Here is a 20842-nt window from a genome sequence, read left to right as displayed (position 1 = left end):
ACGAAAGTCAAGTTGGACAATAAAACGGCCGACAATGCAGAAGTTAAAAAAGAAAATCATATTGGAAAATCAACTATTCTGGAAAAGAAAACAATTAGAATTGCATGTAGAATTATTATGATGCAATGCATACTATTTTAGCTTAGGCACAAACATAAGAACTAGTTTTTTAGCATGTCTTATAATTCTAAACTGGTCATTTTGAAAATCATTTTCATCGTCATAGATTAATCATTTTTAACTTTCCAAGGCTAGTCTCATTACACAACTATTTTTTATACTTACGCCTTACTATTCTAATAGTTAAGTGGTGTGCCTTGTTATGCACTGAGTTTTGGCATACAGTATTTTGTGCTATTGATTAGTATGATTTTAGGCACGTGCATAAAAACCGTGAATACTTGAATAAATTTTTAGTCAGATATGCTATTCCTTCTATGCCGGGATGAATTATTGGTCTAGTGAAAGATTTGACTAGTTCTAGGAGAGGTTTTCTACATGTTCAAATGGTAGGCTTGGTTTTTGCTAAGTTCTTTTCCTTTTTTGCTTTCATCTATATTTTGTTATTTGTTCGATTAAGTGATTGAATTTAATCAAGTTTCGGTAAAATTTGTTTTAATAAGTCACAAATTTTAAAGCATTTACGTATCTTTTTTTGTTGTGAAGTTTAGTTCATTCTCCTACTTGGAGGTCTTTTGACTTGGATTTGATTTCTTTATAATTCTTGTTTTTCAGCAATTGTGATGAATAATTGTTAAGGATTAAGAGCTTGTTACATGTAAAATTTTAATGTTTTTTGCATAATTTTCTCTAACTCATATCGGTTTTGTATTAGAAATTCTTAACTCAAATAACTTATTTCTTAAAAGGTTCTCCGTCTTGTTCTCATATTTATTTATTCAGTTATGCTGCTTGTTACTGACGTGTGCTCTTACTGTTAAATAGATTCTTGTCTGGTTTCTTGCTTGCCGCTGTTCCATGGTATGTTGGGGCTTTAATTTTTGTTATTGGAGCCCTGGACAAACGCGAGAAACCTGGATTGGTTGCATGCACAGTTGCTGTAAGTATCTAATTGTTTTTCCTGGAAGAATTGACTTCTTTTATCAGTAAGATCATACGTAAAGCAATTTAATGATTATTTTCAGTCTTGATGTTTTAGATAATGCTTAAATAAATTTTATTATTAGATCTATTCTATTTTTTTCAGAGTTTTTCTGAGTTTTTTATTTCATCATCTTGGCTTAGGTCACCATGCTCTTCGAACATTCATTTACAGTCTATGTTAGCTGATTGTACAATTCTGTTGAGTTGTTTTTGAAGCTTCATTCCCGGCATTTAGAAAATTCATGTTTAGTAGAATTGTAGGCGTCAATTTTAAACAACAAAATTGATGAAGTGAATTAGTTTGTTATTCATGATTTAAACTGCTACAAAATTTATTTTTTAAGTTTTCATGTTTTCAATACTGCTTAAATAAATTATATCATTAAATCTTTTCTATTTTTTTTCTGAGTTGTTTATTTCATCATCTTGCCTTAGGTCACCATGCTCTTCGAACATTCATTCCCAGACTATGTTAGCTGATTGTACAATACCATTGAGTTGCTTTTGAAGCTTCATTCACAGCATTTAGAAAACATATGTTTAATAGATTTGGCCTAGGTTACCATGCTCTTAGAACATTAATTTCCAGGCTATGTTAGCTGATTGTACAATGCCATCGAGTTGTTTTTGAAGCTTCATACGCAGCATTTACAAAACACATGTTTAGTAGAATTGTAGGCAATCTTAACTAACAAAATTGATGAAGTGAATTTGTTGTTTGTTATTCATGACTTAAACTGCTACAAAATCTATATTTTTAGTTCACGTTTTTATATAGACTGAAAGTTTATTTGAAGCCACTCTTTTATTGCTTTGTTTTTCAAAAAATTATAACGGGAAGCTGATTTTTACAACTCGAGTTGCTGAAGTATGGTAGATTTAAGATATATGCTGCCCGTTTTTCAGGAAAAAAATATTGGTAGTACCTGTAACAGGAAAAAAGTTATTTCTTTTTTCACATTATTTCTGCATTTACTTTTACTGTTGTTGTTACCCCAAACAAATACCAAGAGGATTGGGATCACTTTTATTTTCATTTCTTAGTTTATTTTTTTTGTAAATGTTCTAATTTGCAAAAAAATATGTTGAACATTCACATGCATTTATTATATTTAAAACAAATAAAAAGATGTATTTTATTTTATCATTTCATTCTATATTTCTCAATAATACTATGTTTCTTTAGATATTTAAAATAGGTACTCGCTCGCTAGAATATCCAAGCAAACATAAACAATTTTTCTTAGCAAACATAAACTGTAAACAAAATTCAGCCCATCATCATTCGCTCATGCTTCATCCACCCATCCCCAACAAAACCAAATTCTTCCATTTCCTCTAAATTTTTTGTTTTTTTATTATTTTTCTTATAGTATTTGCTGCTACCATTGCTAAACCTTGTGCGCTAACTTTGCCAAATCATCGATCTTCAATGACTCCCTCTGTGTCCTTCCTTCTTTTAACACCAAATTCCTTGACATCATCTCTAGTGGACTCAAGTGCCCTTTCAACAAACTTATCGGAGGTAACCTTAACTTGACCTTCGACCATTACATTATCATGTTATCATGTTTAACAACCTTATCTTTAGGGAGAATTAGGGCGTATTTGAGCCGAGTATGTCACAAAATGGACTTGGTTGGTAATATTAACTGTTCATGCTTGGAGAGCTTGAGCCAAGCTTTCACTTGTATGTTCCAGGTTGGCTTTTTTAGATTTTTTTTTTAATATTTGAATTTGATTTGTTTATGCCAATTGAACGGATATCTAAACGAGTTAATAAACAAACAAAACGTTCGAATAAGCATATGAATTTCTATATAAAATTATCAATAAATAATTTTACAAATCTAATAAATAAAAAGTGATTGAATACATTTTGTATTGGTATCTAATTATTTTATACAAATACATTAAGAAAATATGTTAATAATGAATGCATTAATTTTAAATCACGTATATCATTTGTAACTTGGGTAGAGGCAAAAGAAGATTTTAGGAAGCTGTGAACCAGAAAAATAAATGTGAATAAAACTATGGAAAGAGAAATGACAGGCTGTGAGCCTGATGCCATTGAGTGTTAAGCGAATTATGATCCATAAATGAGGAAAAAGAATAAAGATAAATAGTGTTATAGAATTAATTTTAATTACATGATTAATAAATATATATTATATATTTATATAATCATTAGCTAATTAAAATTAGAAAGTGTGATGGATTGAATATGCTGAATAATGATGCATTAATTATAGATTGGGCTAATTAATAAGTAGATATTAATAAAATAAAGACATAATTAATAATTAATACTAAAATATTATTGATATACAATAACACAACAACAACAAGCCTTTATCCCACTAAGTGGGGTCGACTACATGAATCCTTTTTCTCTATTGTGTCGTATTGAGTGTCAAATTTTCATTTAATACTAATAGATTAAAATCATCTTTTATGTAATATGCCGAAGTCTTTTTAGGCCAACCTCTGTCTTTCTTTACACAGATCAAATCTAAAATATCTACTCTCCTAACTGGACCATCAGATGCTCGACGTTTAATGTGACCAAACCATCTAAGTTGACCGGCTCTCTCTAATCTTGTCTGCCACTGGTGCTACACGAACCTTTTCACAGATAGATTCGTTTTGTATTTTTTCTCTAAGTGCCAGGCCACTCATTCACCTAAGAATTCTCGTCTCAGCAACACTTAACTTTATTTTATGCTTCACATTTAAAGGCAACATTTTGTGCCATAAAACATTGCAGGTCTCGCCACTATCTTATAAAATTTTCCTCTAAGTCTAAGTGGTACTTTTCTATCTCACATCGACCAACCAACTTGAATTCTACTCATAACATCCCCATCTATATCGCCATTACTTTGAACAATAGACACAAGATATAACAAACGTTGAAATATTTTAATAATTTGATCAACCATAGTTACAACTCTGTCACTGGAGCTACTAATACTAAACCTATATTCCATGTATTAAATTTTAGATCTACTCAAATAAATGCCTTTAGACTCCAATATAAACCTCCATAATTCAAGTTTTTCATGAACTCTTTCTCTAGTCTTATCCACAAGAAGGATATCTTTAGCGAAAAGCATATGCCAAGGTACATCCTCATGTAAATGTCCAATAAGAGCATCCATTACTAAAGCAAAACGATATGGGCTTAAAGTCGATCCCTGATGTAATCCAACTGAAATAGGAAAATATTTGATCAATCCCCCTTCTATTTAAACATAAGTAACAACTCTAGTATGCATATCTTTAATGACTTGAATATAAATCATATCAATACCTTTCTTCTTAAGAACTCTCTGAAGGACTTCTCTTGGAACCTTATCGTAAGTTTTTTCTAAATCAATAAAAGTCATATGTAGATCATTCTTACTCTCTCTATTTTTCCATCAAACCTCTCAATAAATGTATAGCTTCTATAATAGACTTGCCCTGCATAAATCCAAACTGATTATGCAAAATCTTTGTATCACGTCTTAACCTATGTTCAATTATCCTCTCTCATAATTTTAAAGTATGACACATTAACATTATTTCTCTATAGTTTGTACGCTCTTATGCATCCTTTTATTTTTAAATATGGGGACTTAAAAATCATTCATCTACTCCATGTACATCTTTTTAGTTTTTAAAATAACATTAAAGAGTTTAGTGAGTAAAAAAACTCTCAAAGCTCTTATATATTCTCACACTTCAGTAGGGATATCATCAGGTCTTACAGATTTTTCACTTTTGTTTTCTTTAAATTCTCACAAACTTTCTTTTTTATTAATGCGACGATAAAAATAAAATGTTTTATTGCTATTAATGTTATTAAGATCATTAAGATCGATTGTATTTTCAGAAATTTCATTGAAAAGTTTATTAAAATAACTCACCGACCTATGTTGAATATATAATAAGAAAAATATTTTTTGATTGTTATCTTTAATACACTTGAATTAAATCCTTACTTTTTTTTAGTATCTAATCTAGTTTATGTAAAAAGTGGAGGGTTGCGTTAGGTAGTTGACAACCAACATAAAACTTGTCGAAAAAATGATGACATTAATCATTTTGATCATTGTGTAAGTGCTAGGGTATCCCCTGGAAGCGACGTGCTGTATAGGTGTGCAGGGGCTGCTAACACCGACGCCCGAGTGTAGCGTCAAATAAGCAAGGGTTCCCACATTACAAACGGATGCGGGTAAATAAGTTAATCCATGAAATTAATGAAACTAATATTATGATCGGATCATGGAATATATGTACATAGGTACTCTCACATGTAAATTAATATAATTAGTAGATATTATAGTTCATATGAGGATAAACACCTTATTTATTCAAGAAATTAAATGGGTTGGAGAAAATGTTAAGAAGATTGATCTTAGGTTTTAAACTTTGTTATTCTGGTAAGAGTCGCACTGTAAATGTTGTAGATGTAATTATAGATAAGAGTTTGAAAGATAATGTTGTAAAAATTAATAGAATTTGAGATGGAATTATAACCCTTAAGATTATTATTGATACTAAGATTTTTAATATTATAAGTGCTTATGCTTCTCAAGTAGGTGTAGATTTAGGGTCCAAGGATAAATTCTGGAATGACTTAGAAGATTTAATACAAATTATACTTCTTGAAGTAAAAATTTTTATTGGAAGAGATTTAAATGGACATAAATAGACATGTTGGTAGAGTGGTAGAAGATTTCAGAAATATTCATGATGACTATGATTTTGAAGTAACTAAGGAAAAAGGTAGAGCTATTTTAGGTTTTGCTTTAGCGTATGATTTTTTTCTTACAAATTCCTTATTCAAGTAAAGAGATGAGCATTAGCTGAGCATCTAACTACTTATAAGAATGAATCTAATAAAATATAAATTGATTATTTTCTCATGAGAAGAAGACATTGTTGAGATTGTAAAGATTGTAAGGTCATTCCAAGTGAGGATTTAAGTATCTAACATCATTTATTAGTTACCTGAGGATTTAAGTATCTAACATCATTTATTAGTTTTAGATTTTAAGATGAAGAGTTGTAAAATAAAGAATGCTCGGAATCATCATCGTATAATGTGTTGGTGGAACCTAAAAGATACAAATAAAATTATTTTTATGAGTAAAATTCAAGATTTCAAAATTTGGGATATTTGGGATGTTCATGAAGAAATCATGAAGAAACAAATGCTATGTGTGATAAAGTAATAAATACTATTAAATAAGTAACAATAGATGTAATTGGAGAATCAAAAGAAAAAGTTTTTATAAATAAAAATAGTTGGTGGTGGAATAAAAATGTTTAAGAAAATATAAAATATAAGAAGTTATGTTCAAAATTTGGGATGTTCATGAAGAAATGCTATGTGGGATAAAGTAACAAACACTATTAAACAATTAATAAAAGATGTACTTGGAGAATCAAAAGAAAAAGTTTTTATAAATAAAAATAGTTGGTGGTGGAATAATAATGTTTAAGAAAAGATAAAATATAAGAAGTTATGTTATAAAAATTGGTTTAAATGTAAAAGCTTAGAGAATTGGAAAAAATATCAAACGACTCGCATGGAGTCTAAAAGAACAATTTGTGACGCTAAAAATTTTGCTTTTAATGATCATGTTAGTGACCTTTATAATAGATTAGATGCTAAAAAGGGTGAAAAATATAGGTATAAACTAGTCAAACAAAGAGAAAAGAAAAATAAAGATTTAACTCAAGTAAAGTGTATTGAAGATGAAAATCAAAAACTGATTTTTTATAAAAGGACATTCAATATAGGTGAGTGAGTTATTTTGATAAAATTTTTAATGAAGTTTCTGAAAATACGATAACCCTAGTTATCTTAATATAGCTAATAATAGTAAAACGTTTCATTTTTACCGTGACATTAATAAAAAAGTAAGAAGTTGAGGAGGCTTTAAAGAAAACCAAGGGTGGAAAGTCTGTAGGACCTGATGATATCCCAATTGAAGTGTAGAAATATTTAGGAGATTTGATGAGTTTCTTGGCTTACTAAACTCTTTAAAATTATTTTAAAAACTAAAAAGATGCCTGAGGAGTGTAGGAAGAGTATTTTGGTCCCTAATTTTAAGAATAAAGAGGATGTACAAGAGTGTGCAAATTATAGAGGAATTAAGTTGATGTGTCATACATTAAAATTATGGGAGAGGGTATTTGAACATAGGTTAAGATGTTTTACAAAGATTTCTCATAGTCAATTTGGATTTATGTCGGGCAGGTCTAATATGACAACTTTACATTTTTTAAGAGGTTTGGTGGAGAAGTTCAGAGATAATAAAGAAAGAGAATCTACCTTTGCTTTTTTTTTTTCTTTAGAAAAAGCTTACGATCAGGTTCCAAGAGATATCCTTTGAAGAGTTCTTGAGAAGAAAGGTGTTGATATGACTTATATTCACGTCATTAAAGATATGTATACTTGAGCTGTTACTTGTGTTCGAACGGAGGGTGGATTGACCAAATATTTTCCTATTTCTGTTGGATACATCAGGGATCGGCTTTAAGCCCATATCTTTTTGCTTTAGTTATGGATGGTCTTACTGGACATTTACAGGAGGATGTACCTTGGTGTATGTTTTTTGCTAATTATATCTTTTTTGTGGATAAGATGAGAGGAAAAGTCCAAGAAAAACTTGAATTATGGAGGTCTACATTGAAGTCTAAAGGCCTTCATTTGAGTGGAACTAAAACTGAATACATGGAATGTATTCTTGGCTTCGTCAATCGAGTCGTCTCTGCTTGTGTGTCGGCTGCGTCGGGCTCCTTCCCGCGCCTTCCAACCGTCGCCTCTCGTCCTCGGGCTCGAGCTGAAATTGCAGGGGCTTTGCCGCTCCTAATCGTTTTGGGTTTCTGCTCCTTCCAATTTGTTGTTAGATCGCAGGGGCTTTGTTTCCGCTCCTGTTCCCTCTTCTGGGTTTCTGCTTGCCCCTTGAGCTAAGATTGCAGGAGCTTCGCCGCTCCTTGTTTCAGGTTTCCACTCCTTTCAATTTGCTCTCTGCTCTGCTATGCCTCACCTCCATCCATTGGGGATGTCTTCAGGCAGATCTTATGCTACTGCACTTGTGGGTGTCTACGTCTCATTTACACCTGAATCATGCTCTTTCCTTCATTCGTTTGAGTGGACAGAAGACATCAAGAAACCTTGTAGGAAGAATGGGAAGTCTGTCATCTTTTTTACAGAAGTTGAATGTATTTAACTTGCTTCCTCTTATCGACTGAATTTGGTCGGAAAATTTTTGTATGACCATCCCAAAATGAAGCTGATTCTTAAGGAATTTGAGCTTATGCATTTTTTTGGGAGTGAAAAATTGGACTATTAGATGAAAGACACATTCTTATACAACTAAATAATGAAGAGGATTACACATTCTTAGATGAAAGACGACGCGTTTATTTGCTAGAAGGATAATCTGGATTGATAACAGAGCAATGAAAATTCTGAAATGATCTGTGGATTTTGACCCCCAGACGGAACCACTAATCATTCCGGTTTGGATTCGCCTCCTTGGTCTGGAATTTCATTATTTTACTTAAAAAGTGTTGTACTCTATTGCCTCAGCTTATAGTAAGTCACTCAAAATGGACATTCCTACTTTTAATCTTTCCCGTCCATCTGAAGCCATAGTACTTGTTTAAAGAGACATCAGCTCACCCGCCTCTGAGGAAATTTAGTTGGGCACACAACATCATGGATATTGGTAAAAGGTAGTGATTGAGTCTTTTCCTTCGTATTGTTCAAACTGTCGTATGTTCAACCACTCCAATTTTCAATGCATCATCTACACTCCCCAACTCAGACCAAAAAACACAGTGCTTCGTCAGAGGCAGTGATTTCATCTTCTCCTGATCAGCTCCAAGTTATTGACACTATTGATCATCAAAAGGATACCCCATAAGACAACACTATTCTCTCAGGCAATATGACAACCATTTAGTCCCCAGTTGTAACTCCCCCGTCTTTGAACCTCCTATCGTGGGGGAGAGGGTGATTCTTCAGACCCCACTTGCCCTAAAACCTATAACTCATAATACAGGTGGCAATAGTTCTACTGCTTCATACTGCTTCACTACCGCGCTTCACTACCGCCTCATCAGGTCGAGCAAACTGTTAATGTTACTCAGACTCATGGGGATCATGATGTGCAACAACCTACACCTGTCCGACCAACTTTGGAATCTACTAATTAGATGAGTTAATCATCAGATGAGGAATGATAGGTCTATACATCCAGAAGGAAGAAGAAGAATGAAGACCTACTTGAGCTCATGAATCTGATGGATGATACGTTGCTTACTACGGGCAATGTTACTCACCTTAGCAATTTGTTAGCCTGCTCACTTCCGAGGACTAGAGGCAGAGAGAGAACTAAAGTGGGACGTCTCTAGCATTTTTGCACCATTTTGTGGCTTTTTGGTTTTTTACCTTTATGTATCTTTATTTTTTTTGGGTTTTGTGTGTGTTGTATTGTATAAGTAGAACTTTCTTTTAGGCCCTCTCATATAGCCTTTCTGTATCTTTTCCGTATTAATATATTTGCCCTTGGACTTATATATATATATATATCAAAGAGCTGCTCATGGCTCCTTCCGCGTTAATAGAAAAAGAGGTTACAAAGTTGGGGAGGGAAAATGGATCCCCATCTAAAAGCGAAAAAATACATCATAGTCCTAGGGGTTATTCTTCGTAGTACAACACCACACAAAATAAAATAAAGGCTAAAGTAGAAAGCAAACCAAAATTACATTTAATCATTCAAAATGTATACCACAAGAGAAGTATACCTAAAAAGAAATTACATGTACACTAAATCCCAAAATAACAGTAGCGACCAACAACATAATTGATGTAGAGGCTTCTAGTTCCAGTGAGATCGCAATAATAAATGTCTACACCTGCAAGCAGTAAAGAGATCCACAGAGCTTCGACAGTAAAGTTCAAACCCAAAAAGAACCCAGCCAAACATCTCCAAACAGCTCTAAGAAGTCCGAAGCTGAAAGCCATCCACCCTTTACATCTTAAACAATAGAGCCTAAATCCAAATATCATCAATGAAACACCAGACGGCCAAAGAAAGTAACGTGCATGATAAAACGACAAGGATAACATCACGGACCAAACTCTCAAACAAAACAGAGGTTGAAAAAGGTTATCAAAAAGCAACTCAAAAATATTCAAAAGGATCAAAACACGATACAAAAAAGAAAGAAAAAAATCCGCTGCAGAAAGAAGAAAAAAAGGCCACCGTTAAAGTATAAAATAAACTCTCTATCTTCTGATATAAGGCACGTTAAGTAAATCCCCATTTAAAAGAGTTTGAAGTGGAGGAGGCACAACACCCACAATAATTCTTTGCAAACCTTGCTTAGCCAACCAATCAGCAGCAGAATTACATATATATAAAATAAACTTGTATAAAAAATTATGCTTTTTTATGAAGTCCCGTATCATGTTAAACAAGCAAATGACATTCCAGGTAGGGGGGTGTTCTGATTGAAAATGTTAAAAAGAGCTATAGAGTCCGTCTCGATATGTAAAGCATGGTAATGAAAAAGAACGACAATATGTAAAGCATTCCATAAAGAGTAACATTCAGCCTCCAAAGGTGACGAGACACAAACCGGTGAGGCAAAGTAACATAGGCAGTTTCCCATATAATTACGAAAAATGCCTCCTGTCCCAGCAGCAGATAAAGTCCAACTCCCATCCACATTAAGTTTAATCTGACCTTCTGAGGGGGGGTTGCCACCATATCAGAATGGACCTCCTACCCCTCTGCTCCTACCCCTCTGAGAAGTTAATGCAATGAGGCGAGAAGCTTTAAGAAAATAAGCAATTATATATGAAGTGGTATATATATATATACAGTAACATTTGTAATATTTAACTTAAAAGACGACTCATGAATATATTCTTGATCAGATTAAGATTTTTAATAGACATAATATAGAACTCAGTATAAAATAATATTCTTAATGCTTTATTTTTTGTATTTATAGATCAACTGTATCTTGATGTTTAAACTCAGTTCATCGAGATGAATATCCCAAAAAGGTTTAAAATTAATAGCTATTACAGAAAATATTATCTGGCAGCCCAAAGCTTATAGGTGGGTTGAGTTTTATTGATATTTTAATAAAATTAGGAGAAAAAATATGTGAAATTGTTGAAAATTTAGAGAACGAAATTGGTTTTAAGAGTGGCCTCTTATTCTATTTTTTGAGTTGATACAAATTAAGGATTGCAGATATTTAGAAAAATTTAATCATATTAAAAAGTGTGTTTTCTTATCTAATGACCAATTTGATAAGTTTCTTGAGACTTTCAACACAAAAATGATTCTTTGAAAGGCATACACTTGTAATGAATGTAAATTTTACTATTTTGAAGAATATTGAGGAAGCATCGGGTGAGTTTTTGATGTTTGATGTTTAGTAAATGTGATCTGATAATTCCTATATTTTATATGTTATTTATGGTTATTTTTATGCTTTTTCAGGGCATATTTGCTTGTTTATGCAATATACAGGTTGAAAGTTAACAAAGGGGAGCACATGGAGAAAACTCAAGCTAAGTTCTTGCCAAGCTCCTCGGCGCCCAACCTTAGCGCTATCCCAAGCCCTCATTCGACTAGAAAATTGAGTTGCTGGAAAGTCAGTGCTTGCCCCTGGCTCTTAGGCTCTCAAACCATATTCCATCCAATGGGTGTGCGAAGAGCATAAGTGGCGAAATGTAGGTGCTCAGCCTTGTCGTCTAAACTAGGAAACTGTCGCTCCAGCCTAGGCACCTAGGCACCCATGCACCTGAAGAGAAACATCCTACGCAATCCCAAGACCGTGAGCTTGAAAAGTCAGGGCCCTAGGCTGACACCCAGGCACCCACCACTGACTTTGACCTATTTTTGATGATTTTGAGATGATGCGACGGTCTGTAACCTTTATTAGTAGGAAATTCAAAGGAAAAGGAGCCTGATGCTTCTTTACTATACTTAGCAGCTGTGAGAGAGGGAGTGAGAATATTTTAGGGTAATTAGTGAGTGATTATCTCTATGTCAGTGCATGCAAGTGGTTTCTTTGTAACAAGAAGGATTAGCAAAGCAAGATTCAATCGGGTCTGGTTGTTCCTACTTTTGTATAAAATTGATTTTAACTCTTTTCAATGGAATTTTTGATGTGTTCTTCTCTCGTGTTTAAGAACTAAAACTCTCTTCCTTTGATCGGGAATCTAGGAAACTTAGAGATATTCAATGCTTAGTAATTTCTAAAATCCTTATTTGGAATATCGATACGTTGACTTTCCGTGTTTAATATACTTCCAAATTTGTCGCTTGGATTGTTAAAACTTGTTATCTAGGACGACGAAATAAGACTTGTGGAACAATTAAGTTAATGCACTTTTCTAGGAAATTAAGTGTATTATTTTTTAGGATAGTGCAATTAATAGGGGAACATGAAACCTTTGGGGTTTTTGTATGATTTCAGAAACTAAATTGTAATATGAAACCCCCAAAACTTCTTATGACCTTGGAAGAGGTTAAGGAGAAGATTTGCTTTTGATTATCAACTACAGTAGAATCACTTGGACAAATCTAGGTTTTTTAGTTCCAATTCAAGAGTGATACTCTCACTTGTTAGAAAACCCTACTCTCACTTTAGGTTTTATTTGTGAAAAAATTAAGATTTGGAAAAATTTTAAAATATTACAAACCTTTGGTACTTCAAACTAAACCTATGATTAATAGACTAGAAGTTCACCTTTTTTGAAAAATTAACTTGTTCTTTGTGGGATGGATAAACAGACTTTTCTGTATACTACTTGATCGACACGTATACTTGCGTTGTTGATGTGTGTTTCACAGCATCTCAGATTAAGTTTTTGAATTTGTTGCCGAGGAATAATGCCAATTTTCAATTTATGAGAACTTTAGTTGAAAATTAAAAATTTAGATTTGAAAATTGTAGTGTTATGTTGTTGTTCTGTATTTTGTTTTGTGTATTTCTCATTATCTTTATTGTTATTTATTGTGTTAAAAAATTCGAAATATCTGGGCTTGTGATTTTCTTATACTCTTTGCACATTAATTTACTTTATTGTGTTTTTAGTATTTTGTGTTAAGTTATTCGTGTAATTTTTTAGTTTAAGTCCATAGCTAGTCCTTGGTTGTATGCGAATGACTGAGACTACTGAACTAGTGCAATTTAACCGTTACATTGAAAAACTAAAAAAATAGTAAACTTACAAAACTTAAAAAAAGAATTTAGGATAAATGACGAACCCTCAGAAAGAAAACATTCACCTTAGACTATTTAGGGACTATGCCAACCCTTGGTAGAAAAGATTCATCAGAGTATTAATCACTTTGCTGTAGAAGCAATATCTTTGAACTTAAATCTGTCATTATCCAGATGGTCTAGAATAATAAATTTCAAGGTATACCTATTAAAGATCTAAATTTGCACTTAAACAACTTTTAAAATTATCTGCGAAATTATCTGCGACCTTTAGGTTTATTAGTGTCTCAATCGATATTGTTAGACTTATGTTATTACCTTTATCTCTTAGAGACAAGGCTAATAAGTGATTAAGCTTGTTAACATCATAGTCTATCACCACTTGGATTGGCTTAGACTAGAAATTTCTAACGAAGTACTTTTCACATTCCAAAACTGTTAAACTTAGGAATGATATAACCTTCTTCATCTAGATAGAAAGTGAGTTGATCTATGAAGCTCGGGAGAGATATAAAAAGTTGCTTAGGAAGTGCCGACACCATGCTCCACTTGATTGGTTAATTATCTAGATTTTTTATAATAGGTTAGTGAGATCTTTGAGATCGATAATAGATGCTATAAGAGGAGGTTCTCTGATGTCTAAACTATTTGGGATTCTTGATTGAGGAATGTCTACCAATAATTTTTATGCCCTTTCAGGATGATCAATCTTAGGAGAGTAGCTTGTATCCATGATACTAATGTATTAACAATCTTGACTTCACAAGTTGCAGCTATATCAAGGAGACTATATAATATAGGTATAAATTTTGCACCATGATCACTAGTAATTGAAGAGAATGCTTATGTACAATCAGTATATCCTAGTGTTGTGTTGTGAAGTCCCTGAATGCTTTTAAAAATATATTTGACAACCCCTATTTCGATATTTATAATTTTGTTTGGAGGAATCACCCAAATTGTAATTGAAATAACAACAATCAAAATATAGGAAATCAACTTAAGGGTAGTAACCACCCTAGTTTCTTAGGCAAGCGAAGCAATCAGGGAAATAATAACTCGAGACCGACTTACCCACCTGGATTCACTTCCAATTCTCATTTCAAAGAATAAAATTATCCTCAGAAGAAATAATGTTACAGATGGGGAACCGATTATAATGTCAAGCTGTAGTCATAAGGAATATTGAAATTCAATTAGAGCAAATAGTTAATTATTTAAGTAATAGACCCCGGGAGACTTTACCAAGTAACACTGAATTAGATCCAAACAAAACAGAAAAAGAGTAAGTTAAATTCATTGGATTAAGGATTGGGAAGGAGTTGAAAGAGATAACTAAAACGGAGGCTAGTTTTAAAGAACCTGACCCGAGCCTATTAAATTTGGTGAAAATCTACTTTACTTACAAAAATCTTACTCAGGTCTTAGGAAAGAACAAGAGAGATCATCACGATCTTTTCTCCAAAGGCTTTAGAAGCATAAGTTCGACCGACAGTTTTTGAGATTCTTAGAAATGTTCAAGAAACTTACAATCAACATCCTTTTTGTAGAAGCATTAGAAAAAAAAAAACTTAGTTATGTTAAATTCATGAAAGATATTATGAATAAAAAATGAAAATTTTGTGACTTTGAGACTATGGCCCTGACAGAGAAATATAATGCAATCCTACAGAAGAAACTTTCACAAAAAAACATAAAGATTCTGATAGTTTCACCATTCCTTGTGTCAGAGGTGAGAAATTTTTTAGGAAAGTATTATGTGATATAGGGCCAACATCAACCTCATGTCTTTATCTATCTTTAGGAGATTAGTTTAAGAGAAGTCCAATTCATCACTGCAGTTGATCATTCTATTACCTATGTTATGGGGGTTATAGATGTACTTATTTATGTGAATAAATTTATCTTCCTAGTAGGTTTTATAATTTTAGACAAAGAAGAGGATAAGGAAATTCCTATCATACTAGATAGATATTTCTTTGCCACTAAAAGAGCCATGATTAATATTCAGAAAATGGGAGCTTACAGCGAGGGTTAATGTTCAAAAGATCTCTTTTAGCATTTTAAAATCAATGAAATATCCCCAAGACCCTAGGGATGACTCATGCCATAGTGTAGATATGGTGGTAGGGTGTGTTAGAAGCCAATGCAATGAAATTCTGAAAATGAACCACCATAGAAAAACTTGATTGGAAATGATGTGAATACCGTAAGAAAGAATCTGCTCTAGCTAATGAGGCAATCCCTAAAGTGATTAGGGATAGATTTGAGATTCTGGATACCACAACAAATGCTAAGCCTTCAGCTTTTTCTATAATTGAGGCTTCTGAATTAGAATTTAAGGATCTCCCTAACACTTGAAGTATATTTTACTAGGACAATCTTAAACTTTGCCCATTATTATTTTTGTTAAACTAAGTGAGGTATAAGAGGTAAAATTAATGAGAGTTTTGAGGAGCTTTAAAAAAGCTTTTGGTTGGAGCATAACATACATTAAAAGAGTTAATCTTTCTACATGCATACACAAAATTTTCTTCATCTCATTTCTTTTGGCAATTCATGGCTTTTAAGAGTAACATAGCGAAAAACCTCGCCACCTTTGACACTAAGAAGTTCGTAAGTATTGCGACAACAAAACTTTATAATGACTTTTTAGTTTCAAAGAAACTCATTCCAGAGAAGATTCCTTAACACTAGGGCAGAGTCAAGGGACTGATGTATACTTGAAAGTGGGATAAACTTTGTTTCGAGACTAGGATTGTAGTGACAGATGTGGTTAGAGAATTCTATGCAAACTTGGTAGAGTAAAAAGATGAGAATTTTGTGAGGGGGTAGTATGTAGATTTTAGTTTGTTAGAATCAATTCTCTTTTTGAGCTTCCTGGCATCGTTATGGATGATTATTCTAGTTTCATACCTTTTGATTTCGACTTAGTTGAGATCATCATTTTTCTTACTGATTCTTGTGGTTTGTGGCACATTTATGAAAATAGTCATTAACTTTGAATGCCTAATTAAAGGTTTGACATTATTTCATTTCTATTAAACTTTTCTGCTCTACGAACATATGTGAGGTTACTAGGGAAAGTGCTACTTTGAATTATTTTATATAGAAGGAAAAATCTATTGATGTAGGAAGTCTCATCAATCTGTCCATTTTTAATATTTTAAAGGGGGGGATGACGATAGAATTTGGGCATCCTGCTGCGATCTTTGCTTTTTGTTTAATGGCTGGGGTGAAGTATGAGGCTTGGGAGGAATAGTTATATCCTAGCAAAGCCATAATGAATAAGGCCATTAGGAATTATGGTAGGACATCCTTTGAGAGAGGAGAGAGCTCTTCTAAACCCAGACCATCTTCTTCCTTCACTTCTCTTTGGGAGAGGATAGATACTTTGAGCGACGATGTTTCTATTGTTTAATGGTGGCAACACGAAATGAGATAGAGAGTGGATTTTTATGTTGACCGACACCAAAGTCAAAATCATTACCAGGTACAGGCCAATGAGGCTTTAGTAGGGATGATAACATTGCCAGACATACCAGGGGCTCAATGATATTTAGTTTTCGGACGCACCACTTTTCTGATTCTTGTGAAGATACTGTTGAGCCTATGGAGGAGGATGTGGAGGAGGAGGATGATGGAGATGATGATGAGGGCGAAGATGACTGTTCCCTTTGATATTCTAACTGCACTTATATGACTATACTTTATTTCTCTTGCTTTTGTTTATTTTATGTGTATGAGATATTTCTGTGATGATAGATATTGGACATTTGACTTCTGTGTTTTTATATTGCTTTGTGATGTGATTGTTATTTTTGTAGACTACTGTGATGTGTTTTCATTATTGTTATCATGTTTGATGATTTTAATATTTCATGTGATGAGTATGTAATATCGATATGGTGTTTCTTAATGCTTATGTTTAATTTTTCTTTATGCTAATATTACCTCTCTGTCATAAGTTAATTTTCTTTTATTTTATATTTCTGTTCTGCCATGTTATGTTCTTTTCCCTGTTTTGTTATTATTTGCATTTGTAGTGTAAATTAAGTTTGGGATAGAGATTTCTGTAAAAATTGCATCCTAAAATAAGAGTAAATATCTAAATCATAGATTTTCTTTAAATAATAATTAGATTTAATTAAAATACAGTGTGATCTAATAGTATATAAACAAAATAAAAATAGGTGACATAAATCTTCATTAAGTTTTGAAAAATACTAATAATTGTCTGATGTCTGACCTCTAACAATAATTAATTACAATGATGCCTTAAATGTTAGCGTAAAAGTGACTAAATATAAAATTAATTTATCAAATATATGAACTTTAATAACTAATTAATTCAAATAATTCAATTATTAGTTAGCATCTCTTGAATTATAATTTTTTGAATAAAGTTAGAAGATAATTGAGAATTTGACTTAAGAAAGAATCAATATTCAAAAAAAAAAAGAATGCAAAGAAAAGCTTAACCAGATGAAGTAATCGTCATTGAAAGAAAAAAAAAATCATACGAAAAAGAAAAAAAAAATGAAAATTTTAAGTATTGAAAAAAAATATTTAGGAGCTTTAGAGAAAAAGCCTGAGGTTAAACATGAATTCAAAATTGATACAATCTTCCTTCTAAAAGTCAAAGAATAGAAAATATCTTTAACTCTAAATTCATAATATCATATTGAAGAAGATAATAATTTAATTAATGTTATTTATTTGAGAACTAATCTTATATTTGTAAATCAAATTTAAATGATTTAGAAATAATTATATAAATAGAATATTAATATAAGTTTTGTTAGGATATTGTGAGTCGTTAAGAAAGTTCAATTTTAAGAAAAGGTGTGTATACTTTGATATATTTATTTCCTTCGTGACTAGAGAACATTGCAATCCTAAGCCTCAATCTATTTCCAAACCTCTAACTTTAGGTATTGAATTACTTGATGGCATATAATTTAAGTTTAGGAGAATTTGATGTATAGTAAATTTGATGTGATATTTCTTATATTTTATATGCTATTTGTGTAATTTTTATGTTTTTCCGGGGCATATTTCCTTGTTTATATTTGAGTGATTTGTGAGTGATTATCTCAGTGTAAGTGCATGCTAGTCGAGTTACATAGTTAAAGGAAAAATCCTTGTGAAGCGAAGATATGATTAGTTTGGTCGTTCTTACTTTTGTTTACACATGATTTAATTTTTTCAATGAAATTTTTGTTGTGTTATCTCTTATGTTTAAGAACTAAAACTTTCTCTCCCTTGGATTGGTAATCTAGGAAACTAAGAGATATCCATATTTAGTTATTTCTAAAATCTTATTGGGAATATTGATATTTTAACTTTTCATGCTTAATTTACTTCCAATTTGGTCTCTTGGAATGTTAAAACTTATTGTGATCTAGGATGACGGAAGAAGGCTGGTGGAACAACTAAGTTAACACACACTTTTCTAGGAAAATAGAAATACTGCTTCTAGGATAGTACAATTAACAGGGAAACATGAAATCCTGAATATTTTTGCATGATTTAGGAAACTAAATCGTAATATGAAGCCCCAAAACTTCTTATGACTTTGGAAGAGGCTAAGGTGTTGATTTGCTCTTGATTGTCAACTATATTAGAATCATTGGGACAAATATAGGTTTCTTAGCTCCAATTCAAGGAAGGTACTCACTTGTTAGAAAACCTTACTCTCACTTTAGGTTTTATTTGTACAAAAATTAGGATTTAGGAAACTTTTAAATATCACAAACATTCGACATTTCAAACTAAACATAGGATTAGTAGACTAAAAAGTTCACCCTTTTTGGAAAATTAACTTGTTCTCCGTGGGATCGATATGAGGACTCTTCAATCTGTGTATTAATTGATCAACATGTATACTTGCGTGGTTGACACATGCTTCACCGCTTCGGGGATCAGTTTCTAATCCTCAAACTTTAATTGTGTATATTGTGATCCAATTTGAATTGTATGCCATTGATGGTGAGGTTGATCTAAATAGAAAATTGTGTGTATGTTGAAAGTTTGATATAATGTGCTATCATTGGGATAACTTACAACAAACTATGCTGTTCAAGACTTTTGAACCCAAGATACGGTTAAATTTGTACTTTGAAATATTATATCCAATTAAAAATAAGGACAGTTGGGAGGTCTAAAGATAAAATAAAGGATACTGTTGCGTTGCTCCTACTAATGAAGCTGACGATTTGCTATCTTGTAAGGCTACATGCCCACCACCATTTTACCCGTATCTTTCAACATGCAATTGCAATTACTTTTTCACTTAATTAATATTTTAAAGTTTATGCTATAATTTAAAGGGAAGGGCTTTCTTAAAGTAAAAAAGAATGTTTCCTTTTTTTAAACTTAACACAATATAGATTCTAGCTAGGTATTGGTCATCATTAACTATTGTTCAATTGAACTTTTTGAAAATGTGGTAGCATTTTTAAAACGTATCTAAAAAACCCACAAGTCTATAATCATGTATTTATCCATTTATAGTCGTTATATGAGTTTATGATTAAGTTTGAACCTTGTTTGAGTTTGGTTCGAAGCAAACTCTGATGTTGTCCAAAACTAGTTCATTACTATTTTGAATAAGGGTTGATCAAGGGTCAAATCAAGCCAAACAAAGGTCAGAACAAGTTCAAACCCACTTGGAGCTTTAATTGAATACAAATAATAAGGCTCTAACTAAAAGAAATTAATAGAAAAAATTGAATAAATGCAATTTCAATGATCCAAACTTTTCAATATAAATATTCCCAACTGAATATGTACAATAAGTCAATGAATAGATACAATTTTGAGCATACAATTCCAACCCTGATACATACAAGAGGAACTGAATACGTAAATTAAGCCTCTAACAGAAAGAACTGAATACATACAACATGGTTCTGATAGAAAGAAATGAACATATATAATTCCATTAAGTCAAGTTTTTTTGAGTTCATACACTTCCAACTGATTTCATGCAATAAAATAAAAGAAAAAATTTCATGCAATAAGATGGATATGAATACATATAATAAGATTCTATATATATACATTTTCAAGTCAGTACATATTATAAGCCTTCAACTAAACACAATTCCAACTGACGAAATATAGATTCCAGCTCTTAGAGCAAAATAAACTGATGAATCTACATTATTGAAAAATGAATAAAAAATTCCACCGACTTTGTACCTGAAGAACTAACTGAATACAATCCTCAGCAATTTTTATGATGATAATTCTTAGAAATTACGTACGAAATGTTTTGGATTATAAATAATCCATATAATAAATACTCCAGTTGGATTATGAATACAATCCTCTACAAATTTTATATTTATATTCCAATGAACTGCAATCACACATGAGTTGGAGTTGCGTAATGTCATCATTTGCTTAGACAATGTAATTTCACCTACTATCCAATGAATTTATTTCAGTTCATTGGAACATATATATA

At 32.0% G+C, this 20842-nt stretch overlaps 1 protein-coding gene across 1 annotated transcript in view; it reads left to right on the top strand.

Annotated features, from left to right (window-relative positions):
• LOC110031432 (60S ribosomal protein L18a-like protein) overlaps window positions 1-20842 on the top strand; it is a 29833-nt gene that overhangs the window by 5191 nt on the left and 3800 nt on the right. The window contains exon 3 of the mRNA XM_020734619.1: window positions 946-1060. Coding sequence (XP_020590278.1) covers window positions 946-1060 — 115 coding nt within the window. The remainder of the gene's footprint in view (window positions 1-945; window positions 1061-20842) is intronic.

This window comes from Phalaenopsis equestris, unplaced genomic scaffold (assembly GCF_001263595.1).
Source record: "Phalaenopsis equestris unplaced genomic scaffold, ASM126359v1 Scaffold000814, whole genome shotgun sequence".
Taxonomy (NCBI): Eukaryota; Viridiplantae; Streptophyta; class Magnoliopsida; order Asparagales; family Orchidaceae; genus Phalaenopsis; species Phalaenopsis equestris.
The sequence above is the reverse complement of the archived record's forward strand: the minus strand, read 5'-3'. Positions and strand labels throughout refer to the sequence as shown.